Source organism: Formica exsecta, unplaced genomic scaffold (assembly GCF_003651465.1).
Source record: "Formica exsecta isolate Colony F162 unplaced genomic scaffold, ASM365146v1 scaffold247, whole genome shotgun sequence".
Lineage (NCBI taxonomy): Eukaryota > Metazoa > Arthropoda > Insecta > Hymenoptera > Formicidae > Formica > Formica exsecta.
Genome location: NW_021849743.1, coordinates 726981 through 739322, shown reverse-complemented (window position 1 = coordinate 739322; position 12342 = coordinate 726981). Strand labels below are relative to the sequence as shown.

The 12342-nt window shown below is 34.8% G+C and overlaps 4 protein-coding genes across 6 annotated transcripts; 1 reads left to right on the top strand and 3 right to left on the bottom strand.

The window, feature by feature from the left end:
• The first annotated feature begins 72 nt into the window (after positions 1-72).
• Positions 73-1943, top strand: LOC115236243 (DTW domain-containing protein 2). Of its 2 annotated transcripts, none has more exons than XM_029808563.1 (5): positions 73-526; positions 654-815; positions 889-1093; positions 1245-1447; positions 1701-1943. In XM_029808563.1, exons 1-5 carry the CDS (start codon positions 441-443, stop codon positions 1828-1830), a joined length of 786 nt encoding a protein of 261 aa, XP_029664423.1. In that variant the 5' UTR covers positions 73-440; the 3' UTR covers positions 1831-1943. The 2 variants fall into 2 exon arrangements, with proteins under 2 accessions (XP_029664423.1, XP_029664424.1); XM_029808564.1 differs by having other exon boundaries at positions 82-526; positions 913-1093.
• On the bottom strand, positions 1930-5163 carry LOC115236238 (protein arginine N-methyltransferase 7). Its single transcript, XM_029808557.1, has 9 exons — positions 4990-5163; positions 4730-4879; positions 4449-4670; positions 4142-4371; positions 3860-3989; positions 3543-3772; positions 2788-3343; positions 2549-2706; positions 1930-2241 (listed from the first exon to the last, which is right to left on the bottom strand). The coding sequence occupies exons 1-9, from the start codon at positions 5161-5163 to the stop codon at positions 1986-1988; spliced, it is 2106 nt and encodes a 701-aa protein (XP_029664417.1). The 3' UTR covers positions 1930-1985.
• Positions 5083-6359, bottom strand: LOC115236245. Its single transcript, XM_029808566.1, has 3 exons — positions 6015-6359; positions 5421-5575; positions 5083-5259 (listed from the first exon to the last, which is right to left on the bottom strand). Exons 1-3 carry the CDS (start codon positions 6333-6335, stop codon positions 5241-5243), a joined length of 495 nt encoding a protein of 164 aa, XP_029664426.1. The 5' UTR covers positions 6336-6359; the 3' UTR covers positions 5083-5240.
• A 393-nt stretch (positions 6360-6752) lies between these two features.
• Positions 6753-12334, bottom strand: LOC115236354 (zinc finger and SCAN domain-containing protein 2-like). 2 transcript variants are annotated; one of them, XM_029808740.1, is made up of 14 exons: positions 12146-12334; positions 11498-11762; positions 11284-11405; positions 11097-11209; positions 10887-11029; positions 10645-10813; positions 9914-10289; positions 9449-9786; positions 9016-9362; positions 8764-8837; positions 8445-8676; positions 8179-8351; positions 7764-8039; positions 6753-7512 (listed from the first exon to the last, which is right to left on the bottom strand). In XM_029808740.1, the coding sequence occupies exons 1-14, from the start codon at positions 12275-12277 to the stop codon at positions 7321-7323; spliced, it is 2952 nt and encodes a 983-aa protein (XP_029664600.1). In that variant the 5' UTR covers positions 12278-12334; the 3' UTR covers positions 6753-7320. The 2 variants fall into 2 exon arrangements, with proteins under 2 accessions (XP_029664600.1, XP_029664601.1); XM_029808741.1 differs by lacking the exon at positions 12146-12334 and adding an exon at positions 11952-12088.
• Between the last annotated feature and the right edge of the window lie 8 nt (positions 12335-12342).

Here is a 12342-nt window from a genome sequence, read left to right as displayed (position 1 = left end):
CGGTGTCGGTAACGTCATGCCACACGTCATCTATGATGTTGCTATCGTACTTAAATCACAATTAGTCCAATGGCCACGTTCAGCGGAGAAAACCGTTCACAATCCAACGTGATTGGCTCTTACTTTTAAAACCAACAAATCAACATCGATAACACATCAAAAAGACGATAACTACTGAGCACTTTTTCCGATGAACGTGTTTTAAGCTATGAATTATAACCTATAAGTTATAATCTCTATATTTAATTTAATTTAAATAGTTTATTATCAATAATTATCGATAATTATATGTATTATGCAAAAAAAATATCGATATATGATAATCGAAATCTAACATTTCATATTTTGCTGCGATCGCGTGAACAAAGCGTGACTAACCGCGATATAATGTATGAAAAATCGTTGAAAAATATTAAGGATATTTTTGATAATCACTTATCATGACGAACGAAGATAATGTATGGAACGAACTAGCGAGCATTCCCGCCGATCCTCCTGAAACAAGAGACAAATGTCAGCAATGCAAGTAAGTGTGGAAATATATGTATATATTGTTGTCATACATATAAATTGAAAACCATGCAATCCTAAAATTTTAGAAGCTTGTGAAAAGCAAAATTTTTCTAATTTTGATAATATATGTCTTTCTGTAGGAGACCTGTACAAGTATGCTGGTGCCCAGGTTTACCAAAGCAACGTCTTAATCCAGCATCAAGAATAATAATCCTACAGCATCCGGCAGAGGCAAAGCGTTGCTTGCGTACAGTGCCAATGCTCACATTAGCATTGGAATCAGGAAAGTGCCTAATCTTTAGGTGAAAGCACTCATAATTAGTCAAATCATAATTAAATTTTCTGTACACAAATCTCGATTGTATAAAATTCCAGGAAATTATTTTATTCTTGTTTAAGGGGAAAGAAGTTTCCATTGCCTAAGCACGAAGGTCTACCAGAAATATTAAATGATAAGAATACTATTTTACTATATCCATCACCTGGAGCTATTGCACTGGACACACTAGATCCAGTTGGAATTAATGAACAAGAGCCATACAATTTGGTTCTGCTGGATGGAACATGGCCACAAGCAAAAGTAAATCATTAATTACATATTTCACATTAAATAATGTAATTTATTATGTAATTTAGATTTTCGATGAATATAAAAAAATCGTGTTTAAAAAAAAAAGATAAATTTATTAAGTAAAATAAATTATTAGTTTTCAATATTTACTTTCCTGCAGGCAATATATCACTCGAGCCCGGCTTTATATTTTCTGCGAGCTTGCAAGCTGATTGGTGTACCCACTAGTCAATATGTGATCAGGACGCAGCCAACAGAAGGTTGCCTCTCGACTTTGGAAACTGGTGCAAGTGCGCTCTCAATTTTAGAAGGCGATCCCGAATTAAAAGAAAAGATGTTGGGTCCATTGTATTATTTATGTAGGCAAGTATAACTAAACTTTTGTTAAGCATCCATAATTATAAAGTATTTTCTTATTAAATAAATTTAGGATTTTTTTATTAGTGGTTAAAGAAAAAAACTGATCAAGAAACTTACTAATTTACGTAAAAATGACATTGTACACATACATACATCATAATTATCATAATTATAAAAATCACTTTAAAAATAATTAGTTTGTATCTTGTACATAAATTGTACCAAAGTTTATCAATAAGATTATTTTACTTTCTAGGTTTCAGTTAGAAAATGGCGCTGTGACACACCAGAGTAAGGAATTTCTTATCAAACAAAAAAATTATCCCAAATTAATCGGCAAGAGACTCGCCAAACAATTACGCATATTACCAGATAATACCTCGTAACATTAGGATAGATTTTAACATTTCATATATATATCTCGTTACATTGATTTAGAATATCTGTAGATATATGTTCATATCAAATACATTTTTTAAACATTCATTAATACAACCAAACATTTATTAATGCAATTACAATCAAATACTCATCGATATAATCAAACATTTGTTAATATCCTAAAATCAAAATCCACTTCACCATGTTGTGGAACGAAAGTGAATGACCACGAAAGCGCATTTCTTTCTTTCATGACGTCAGATATCTTGTGAAATAAATGTACGCCCTGTCTTGTATATGGATCCCAGGACATGCGCTTGCCAGGTATCACTTCTTCGATCGGACCGCAAGATACCGACAAATCTGAATCTAATTGCCAATCTACCCATACAGCGACGCCATTGCAGGAGCCGTTGCTATAAACCGGAGTAATACATAAAATGTTATCACTAATAAAAGATTAATATTTTTTTTATTTTTAAAAATATCCTGGCAACTGAACATATTTTTTTTTTTGTAATTATGAGTGAGCATCATATATAAGTGTGCAAAAGAACATTAATGTGAATCTAAATTGTTTAATAGAAAAAGTCACAGACGAGAGCAAAAGGTTCGATTCTTGGTTCGATCACTCGCTCGTCCGCTTTTCTCGTTCATATTCCTCTACATCTTCGTAACCTATATTTTTAAAAAGAAAAAAAAAAAAAAAAAAAAGATACATACCTTAAAATCGGAACCTCGCCTGATACTTCAATGCGCTCGAAATTTACATTTCGCGTAAGATCGAGTTCTACAATATCAAAAGACGAAGATAATGCCTTGCAAGGATACTCCCAAAGTGGCTGCGCTTCTACGGGATTGTCACTTTTATCGCTAGACATCTGAAAATAAAATGCGATTACTCTTTTAGTATCACGAATAAAGTACGAAAGAAGAGAATAAGCTAATAAATAGTTGCGAACTTGCACGAGCCTATCGAAGGAGGACAAGTCGAAGCCCTCACAAATGCCGACGGGGGCTCTTATTTTATGTAGATCCTTGAACTCGACGGCGGCAGCCTTGATCGTTGCTACGATCGGCATTCTTGCGATGCTCGGCGGATATCTAGAGGCATGATACCAGAATATCAGATTTTCCCATGGTACGATAGAGCTCAAGAAGTACGGCTCGCCGAAAATGAAGTTGATCTCGCTGGCGCCCGGTAGATCGTCGACCGACTTGACAATCCTTATCTGTTCGGAGAGCCCGTTCGTCCGTACAAACATCTCCATGGTTTTTTGCGACAGGGAGTTCTGTTCCAGCAGAAATACCTTCGCTCCCATCTTCGCGGCCGCGAGAGCCAGTAAGCAACCGTCCGAGAGGCAGAGACAGACGCTATTGGAAGTAATCTTCTTCCGCAAGGCCTGTACATACTTCTTATTACGAATCATATTGTTCAATTGACCGATACGCGTCCGTGAGTACGCGATATGCGCGTTACAGTCACATATAGGCCTCGGAAAATCCGGAATCTTATCTCTGTGAAAAAAATTTTCTTTTTTTATTTAATATACAGTAAAGATTGAATTAGAAGATTGTTTTTTCAGATTAATAAAAAAGATCAAATAAAAATTAATAATAATAATTTAGGAGATAAGAAAAATAAAAGAATGTATTTTATGGAGAACACAAAGATACAAAAGGCAATTTAAATATTACGAAAGAAATGGAAACTTACATAGGTCCATTCAACAATTTAAACCAGAAAGAATATTCGTCATGGTAACCGATAAGATTGACTTCGACGCCGCGTATAATAGGTATTTCTTCCGGGAGATAATAGACAGCCTGCATCCAATGATCCCTCCAAGGTATCGACTCTGCCGCCTCTTCTAAACGTAATTTATCTTCCTTGATGTCGTCAGATACGTTTGGATGTTCCCATACAGGTGCACAACTCAGTAATACCTACGAAAATTGTACAAAATATATAAATTACAAAAATGAATAGAAAAGAAAATGATATGAATAATATATCAAGCAAGTTCATTTTACTTGATTATCTGTATCCATGTTCAGATCCCACCACATAAAAATTGCATGCGCGGTTCCACTTGCTATCGATTTTACGCGCAATGATACTTTTTCATTGTACAATAAGGGCTCCTTGCCGGACCAGTTAAACCTGAAACACATTTTCTATATTAATATAGCAGAAAATTAATATAAGAATTTAATTTGTACACACTATTCATTACTAATATATAACTTTATATTTAAATACAGTATTGAGTTTTTAGAAAAATGAAAATTCAAAAAAGAGGAGAAAATCTTCACCTGAAAATAGGCTGTGGCGGCAATAAAGGCACAAAAGTGTTGCGAGGGAGACGAGACAGTTGCATGTCATGTACCGCTGCAGCACCAGAGCATGCTTGAATAGCTGCTGGAGCATCAACCAGCATTTCTCCATTTTTAATAGGCTTCACTCGATTCCAACCACAGACTTTTGAACTCTCGACTACTTGTGCCCATATTGTTCCACTGTGTGGCACGACTATGCTACCTTCCTGATATAAAAATGCAAAATGAGTATGGATCTCGAAGCAACAAAGTTATGTACAATCACTAATCGCTTGAGCATTACCTCGAGAAGAACTTTGTGAGCATGTCGAAACGTTGATAACGCTCCTTCGCCAATCAGTTCTGTGTCGAAGACTTCAGTGACTAGAATATTCGCTCGTTTTGGCATATCACCGTCTTTTCCGACTGTTATTTTCGTAGAATGTTTACGAACCAACTTAATTCTATTCTCGAAACCGTTCTCCTTTATTACTTTTGCAGCACAATTGGCCATCGGTATGAAAGCCTACAATGAGATCCTTTATATAGGCAAAACTTCGGAGAAAATGTCAAATTATTTTTTACCTCACACGCTGTTACAGTGTCTGCTCCACATCTTACAGCCATCATCGATAGCAATCCGGTCCCAGTGCCTATGTCGAGCACATTAGCCTCTTCACCCGCTTGGTGCTTCTTCTCGATAGCAGCTTTGAGAGCGATACAATATTTCTTATTCTGGCAAAGAAAAATATGAATAAGAAGAATACTTTACTTCTGCTAGTTTAGAATTAATGTATATGTCATTCAATTTTAAGAATGTAAAGCAATAATAAAAAAATACTTACTCGCTCATGATCATGTAGCATGTCTGCAAAGGAAGACCTAGCTACTTCTTGATGATAATCATAATCTTGATCTTTCTTCTCCCATGTGGCAAGACCAGTGAGAGGATTTAAGCACTGTGTGAATACACTCATGTTTTGCTTCAATAACAATGTTATTAAAGAGGCTTTTAACATCCAAAACGCAAAGACAGATAAATAAAAGATTCATTTAAACATGTGCTAAATATTTGTAATAAATATTTGCTCTCACTCTATTTCAATTCTTTGTACCTGCAAAAAAGATAATTCTTTCTAACTATATAACACTATAAATTTCAACACTTAATGTATAAAAAATATTAAATCTCAATCATCTCATTACTACTTGTTTTTTTTATCTTGTAAACTACATCATTCTGAAACATTGGAACAACTCTTATATAAAAACTTACTGACAATACATAGGACGAACCGCTGCGGATAACAATGATAATATATTCAGGCTACCACGTATATCTTGAATTGTCAACAATTTATAAGCTATTAGTACAGCTTTATTTTCTCTCCATTCCAATGTTCCAAAAACTTTAAAAATACGAGATTTTTCCTGCAAATGTATCATTGTCAAAAACTTAATTCAGAACTTTTCTTATAAAAATTACTTTAGACAATCTATAATTTATGGCAAAATTCAATAGAACATTATTTCTAATTTTATATGCTATTCTAAAATAATATATGTATTTTGTACATGTATGTATCTTACTTCAATGTTTTTTGTATTATACACAACATAAATTATGAATGAAATTCTGTCAAAAAGTTTTGTCCCAAATTATGGATTGTCTAAAGCAGCTTTTACTTAAACAATACGTTTTTATTACACAATAATATTGTAAATTAACAAACAAAAGATTACATTGAAAAGAATAATATATACAAAAAAAGGAATGAAATATATGTATGACCTATTTGCTAAAAAAAAAAAATTTTTTAAAAAAAAAAAAAAAAAAAAAACAAGCTTTCTGGAAAATTAATCGCTTTACCCATATAGGTATATGCCGTCCCTTGCTGTCCTTAAAATAGACGGCATCCACGGGAAGTCTCTCCAAGCTAAGGAGAACTTTTGCTTCGCTATCAGACGAAATACTCTGCAATTGGACAATTCGTGCCGCGCCGGGAAGAATCTCACCGATCGTCTGCACGCTTTTTATATAATTCTCCTCGTAGTTGGATAGAGATACGTATCGAGGAATATCCTCGATCAAAATAGGAATGTGTGGAATGCCGGATGGCAAGAGGTTCTCACGAACAGCCAAACACGCCGGCCAAGGAGGTTTCATACACACCTGTTCCATGCGTTCCATGTTACCTGTCACCAGTCACCTACGAGATACGCTAAATCCCTACCACTCCAGAGAATTGCAAGGATGCGTTCAAAAATCTTACTCGCAGGGTAGAGTAGTATTCCATTGACCAATCAAAACAAAAGGAGCAAAGATTTCTCTATTCTGATTGGTCAATCAAAAGCTATTTTATCCTATGGGTAAAATTTCTGAACGTATCCCAAATGTAATAAATATTCACTATAAAAATCGACCAATCGTGCATAAAGAACGTAGCAATAAATGTAGTACCCTTTACAACAGCATTTCATCGATCAACAGTAGAGTTCTATTGTATGTACAATATATTTATTGTTACAGAAAAGATGTGTGTATGAGAAAAGATAGAATTTTATCAGGTTTTGTTCCGATATAACGTTGGACGAAGTTATATTTATATTTATTATATTTTTGTTATATTTCCACTCAAATTTTCTGTTTTCTTCTATCTTATTATGAAAGATATTGTGCTAAAACAAATTTTAATGTTTATCTTTCTTCATTACATCTAACATACAACAATGTATTATGTACAAAATTATATAACTCAAATGTATGTACATAGTAAAGTATAAAATACATCCCCCACATATCATATGCCTAAGATATGCTATAATGTATATACAATTGAGTTTCACTAATTTGTGTTTCTTAATACCAAGATTATAAGGATCTGTATGCACTTCTTACAAACAGTTCTACAATAATTTGGTTTTTACATCTTGATGGAGATACTTCATCAATTTGCATTAAATATTGGTTCGCATTAACTTTATAGAAATGATATATTACAATGAGAGCAGTAAGATTGTATAAAAATTAATACAATCTTGTCAAAAATTTGATTAAAATTTTTATACAAGCACTTTCAAAATCTTTTACCTCACGTATAAATCACTAATAATTTGACGATGTTTATAAACAGAATGCGCATCACAATGATTACATATATCTACTTCTTCTTTTATTATACAATAGTCATGTACTCTGGAGTTAGGTCGATTCGCATTGGATCGACGGGATACGATGTCAGGACGCGAACTTTTTGTCCGTCCTGGGTCATGAATTCGATTGTCTGTTCACCATCTGCGATTCCAGTCTGTTCGACATTCTCCAATTGATTGATGGTCGCGACTGCAGTGGCATCAGTGTCCTCGTCCTAAACAATATTATTAAAACATTTCGTTGACGTATTTATCGCGAATTATAATGTTATTTTATTATTTAATTAATATACAAAGAAAAAATTAATTATGAGATTTAAGAAATAAATATATAAAGAGAGATATAAAGTTGTGGAGAATCAGAAGAATTTATAAATCAAACATTTTATTGATCTAAAAAAATGGAAGAGTTATGAAAAAGAAATATTTTGTAATTATTTACATAAAATTGCAAATTTGGAATTACCTCAAGGGCTTGAACGATTGCTTCCGCGTCGGCCTGAATCCCCGTCTCCATCCCCTCTTTGTTCACGTTAGGGTGCGTAACAATGCTGTTTTCTGCTGCGACAGCAGCCTCTTCATCGATGTGAATATTTAATGCTTGAAGATGTTGCGCGAATATTCCAGGGTGAACCCTAATGATCTGACCGTCGTTCAATTGGCTGATGAAATGTCCTTGAGAGAGAAGCTGTCGAGCCTCTTGGATGGATATTTGAATCGGATTTCCATGTTCATCGGTAATCTGAAAATAATGATAGATTTTTTGGAACAAGAATATTATTAAGACAATCATTTTATTCTTTTAAAATTTATCATAATTTAAGAATCAAGGTTACAGTAGAGATACAAATATTCATTTATAAATATTCTATCTTACTTACTTGTAATTGTAAATCTGATTCCGATAGTTCTATCTCCGACTGTTCCTCATTATTGCTAGCTGTATTATTTACAATTTTGTCGGCAATTATTTCGTCGTTCTCATCGTCCAAACGTGGTAAGAAATCCGCATTTGTCTTCGTCTCGTCTTTATTTTTGATCATGCCAGCATCAACTACATTTTGTCAAATTAATAATTGATTAATCAATTAATGTATGTGATAAATTAATATGTATAATTATCAAATTAATATAATTGAATGCATACGGAAGTGCAACGTTCGCGATTCACTAGGATTATTAGGATCCTGATAGGACACGTAGTAGATTTGTTGAATCCCATCAGTAGACACTTCATCAGTGGCAATCACTTGCGTCATTTGTTCATTGAGCACCGACTGTTCGTCATTCTCCTGCGAGTTTGGCAGGATTTGCCACACTTCACCGATCGGAGATTCTTCCGAGCCGTCTACGGTTAGTACCTTATTCTCCCTGTGCACCTGCAGAAATTGATTATTATTAGTAATTACTAGACAATTGAGATTAGCGATCGAGAAGAATCTAAAAGAATGAAATCGCTACAATACCTTTTTGTGCTTCGTCAGATTTGAGCAATCGGCGAAAGCCTTGCCGCATAGATCGCAGGAATAAGGCTTCTCACCTGCGAAAAAAATGAAATAATTACAATGACTTGGAATGAGATTTTCATCTGTATGCATACCCTTCTCGGAGAACTTTTCTCTTTTTAATTGTAAAGAAATTAAAGTTGTAAATAAAAAAAAGTGTTCACATCTCTATGATCTTTACGTTCTCGTGTACATCACATAAGTCACATTTACCAGTGTGTAAACGAAGATGTTTCTTCAGCGCCCATTGCTCTGTAAATCCGCGATTGCAGTGGGTGCATTGAAACGGACGTTCACCTTTGTGCCGGCGCACATGACATTTCCACGTATCCTTGTGCAGAAAGCATTTCGCGCAAAACTCGCATTTCCACGGCCGTTCGCCAGTATGCCGTTTCACATGCAGCCTAAATTGCGATGACGTGGTGAATTTTCGGCCACAGAAGTCACAGGAATACGGCTTTTCGCCGGTGTGGATGCGCATATGTTCCTGTAAATTGCCATTCTGCGAAAAGCTCTTGTGGCACACATCACATTTGTACGGCTTTTCACCGTCATGCCATCTGAAAGACGATCCATTTACAAGATATAAAATTGATTTTACGCTATTAAAATCTTGATAAAAATCTTGATTTAGTTGAAACCTAACCTTTGATGCAATGTGAGACTAGTCTTGTGTGCAAACTGTTGGTTGCAACGCTCGCAGAAATACTTCTTCTCGCCCGTATGAGTGGACTGATGATTAATCAGATTCGCCTTTGTCTTGAAGCTGGCATTGCAGGACTTACAAATGAACGGCCGGTCATCCGAGTGTACTAACTGATGCCGCTGAAGCAATTGCTTGTGCTTGAAACTTCTGTTACATTTGTTGCAAACAAAACGACGTCCATTGTTGTGCTCAGCTTCCTTATGATACACAACGGAACTGGGATGGTTTAATACCTTGCCACAAATATCACAGGGAAATTCCTTGTTTGGTTTAGTTTCCTGCAACGTGAATAAGGTTTAAAGAGTGTGTGGGAAAGTACATAAAAATTAAAAATAATTTGTGTTGCTTGAATAATTATTAAATTATATTATTATCGTTTCATTGTGTAAATCATAAAATGCAAACCTTATGTGTGGTCATGTGCGTTTTCAAATTCGATTGATTTGTGAAATCCTTGTTGCAAACGTTGCACGTAAATTTCTGTAGTTCATGCACCACTCTCATGTGCAGTTCATACTCCTGTTTCAATTCGAAATGTTTGTCGCATCTTTCGCACATATAAATCGCATTGTTGGAATCTTCTTTCATTGTTGTTGTAGTGGCATCCTGTTCCGCACTGTGCGTCTCTAATCTCTCGAGTTCGGTGTCTTGTACCTCGGTATTTTCTTCAGCAAGATTTGAATTATGATGAGTCGTCTTTTGATGTAATTCTAGGTTCTCTTTACTATTAAAATGCGTCTTACATTGTATGCACTCGTACTTGTTGTCCTTATGGAAACTTCTGCAAATTGAGAAAAAGCGGTAAATCTATTAAATATGATTATTTTAAATTAAATATTTTATTTTTATAAATCAACCTCCGACTTTTTCTGTCATGTCTTTCCGATCAGCGTTAAATGAAAATCTTTAGTGTAGTCGTGTTAATCGTAGGCGCGTCTACATAAAAAATATTATTATTTTAAGACTTAAAATTCTGACCAAATTCTCTTGAATATAAAAATACATTTTACATATATAAAATTCAAAAATTGCAGAATCGGAAAGAAAATCAAGATATCAGATTAAGTTCTCAGAAATCAAATAATTTTCTCAAGTTTTAAAATTCGAAATCTATGTATGTAGAAAATAACATTTACTTGTGTACTATATATCTGCTGCGTTGTAGAAAATTTCTACCACAGAGCTGACATGTAAATTTGTTTTTTCGACGACGAAGTTTCGATTTTGATCGTGCTCTTCCACGATTCATGATTACCACTTCACCCAAGTTTTTACCTTCCTGCGTTTCGAGACGACCAATTACTTCTGCAAAATATACATAACATATAAAAATATCTAGAGAGTAATTCTTTCTTCCATTTTTATTTGTTATATGTACCTTCCTGACCATCCTGGATGGAAGCATTTAATGGTTCCTCTGAATCGTCGAGCATCTCAAAGTCATCGTCGTCTTCCTCATCGATTACGCCTTCCTCCTTGAATATCCTTTCCAGTTCTTTTCCTTGCACCGCTTCCATAAACCTGTGCAGATTTATCGATTATCAATAATCGTAAAGACAATAATTTGCATGCTTTTATCCCAATATACCTTTTGGGAACTTTGCGTTTCCTTCTCCGTCTACCATCACCATCCACTTCTTCAACCTCTTCTTCTTGCTTATCTTCCTCACCTTGACTCACAGCTTCCGCATTCTCTTTCGTCTTTTAAAAAACATATAAAAATAAGAAAGCTATAATACAGAAAATAATAAAAGTTATTAAAATTTATTACAAACCAAAGATTCGGCCTCTGCTTGAACTTTGGGTGGACGTCCGCGTTTTCTCCGTGGCTTAGTTAAGCCTTCCATTTGTAAACTCATTTCATGCTCTGCTGCATACATAGATCCATCTGGCATTACTAAAATCACAATTTCATACATAATTGTTTAAATTATATAAAATATAACCCTTTTATGATATAAAATATACTTAAAAAGAAGATCATATTACTTTTGATAATGATTTGCTGTTCATACTGTTCATCCTCATTGCATGAAGTTATATTATCCATTTCCACTCCATCTGTTTCGTTCTCTGCAATCTCCTTCTTATTGCGTAAGCGTTCTGCTCTGCGGTGCTGCTCGACTTGATATTTCCAGAGTTCACGTAACTTGCGCTGACCAACCACCAACAGGTCAAAAAATTGTGCAGTTGCCTCCAGCTGGATATTACAGCCCGGACAAATAGTCTGTGGTAATTTGCCATCATCACGAATCTTAAAATTAAAGGTATATTATATAAACAATTACATAAGATACACAAATAATTTGTAATCTATATTAAAAATCTTTTCATTTAGTATTTATATACAAAACGGTGAAAAAGACGTTCTGTTAGTAGAATAACTGTTTATCTCTAAATATCAACATGAGGATAACATATTCATAATATTCAATGCATGAACCTGATTACTGCATAAAATACAAAAATAATTAACTGTTTCACTTAACAAGAAAAGAGCAAAAAGAAAAAAACTGACAAACGATCAAACGAGCGATATACGATAAACATTTGATCAGTGCAGTAGCAAAATCAGCAGTAGGAAATCAAGTTGCGGTCTATTTAACCGGCATTTAAAAAAAGGATACAGCGTCCTACCTTGAGCGGCAGATAACGATTCACCAGTGAACACAAATCCGACTCGCTTGTTTCGTTGGCGAACAGATGCTCGTTGCCGTTGTCCGCCGCGCACAATCGGCAGATCGTTGAATCGTACAGAAACACGTCCATGTTCCCGATGATTGCAACGGAACACCGGACGCCGAATTCTTCCCGAGTGTGTCGAAATTGATCGG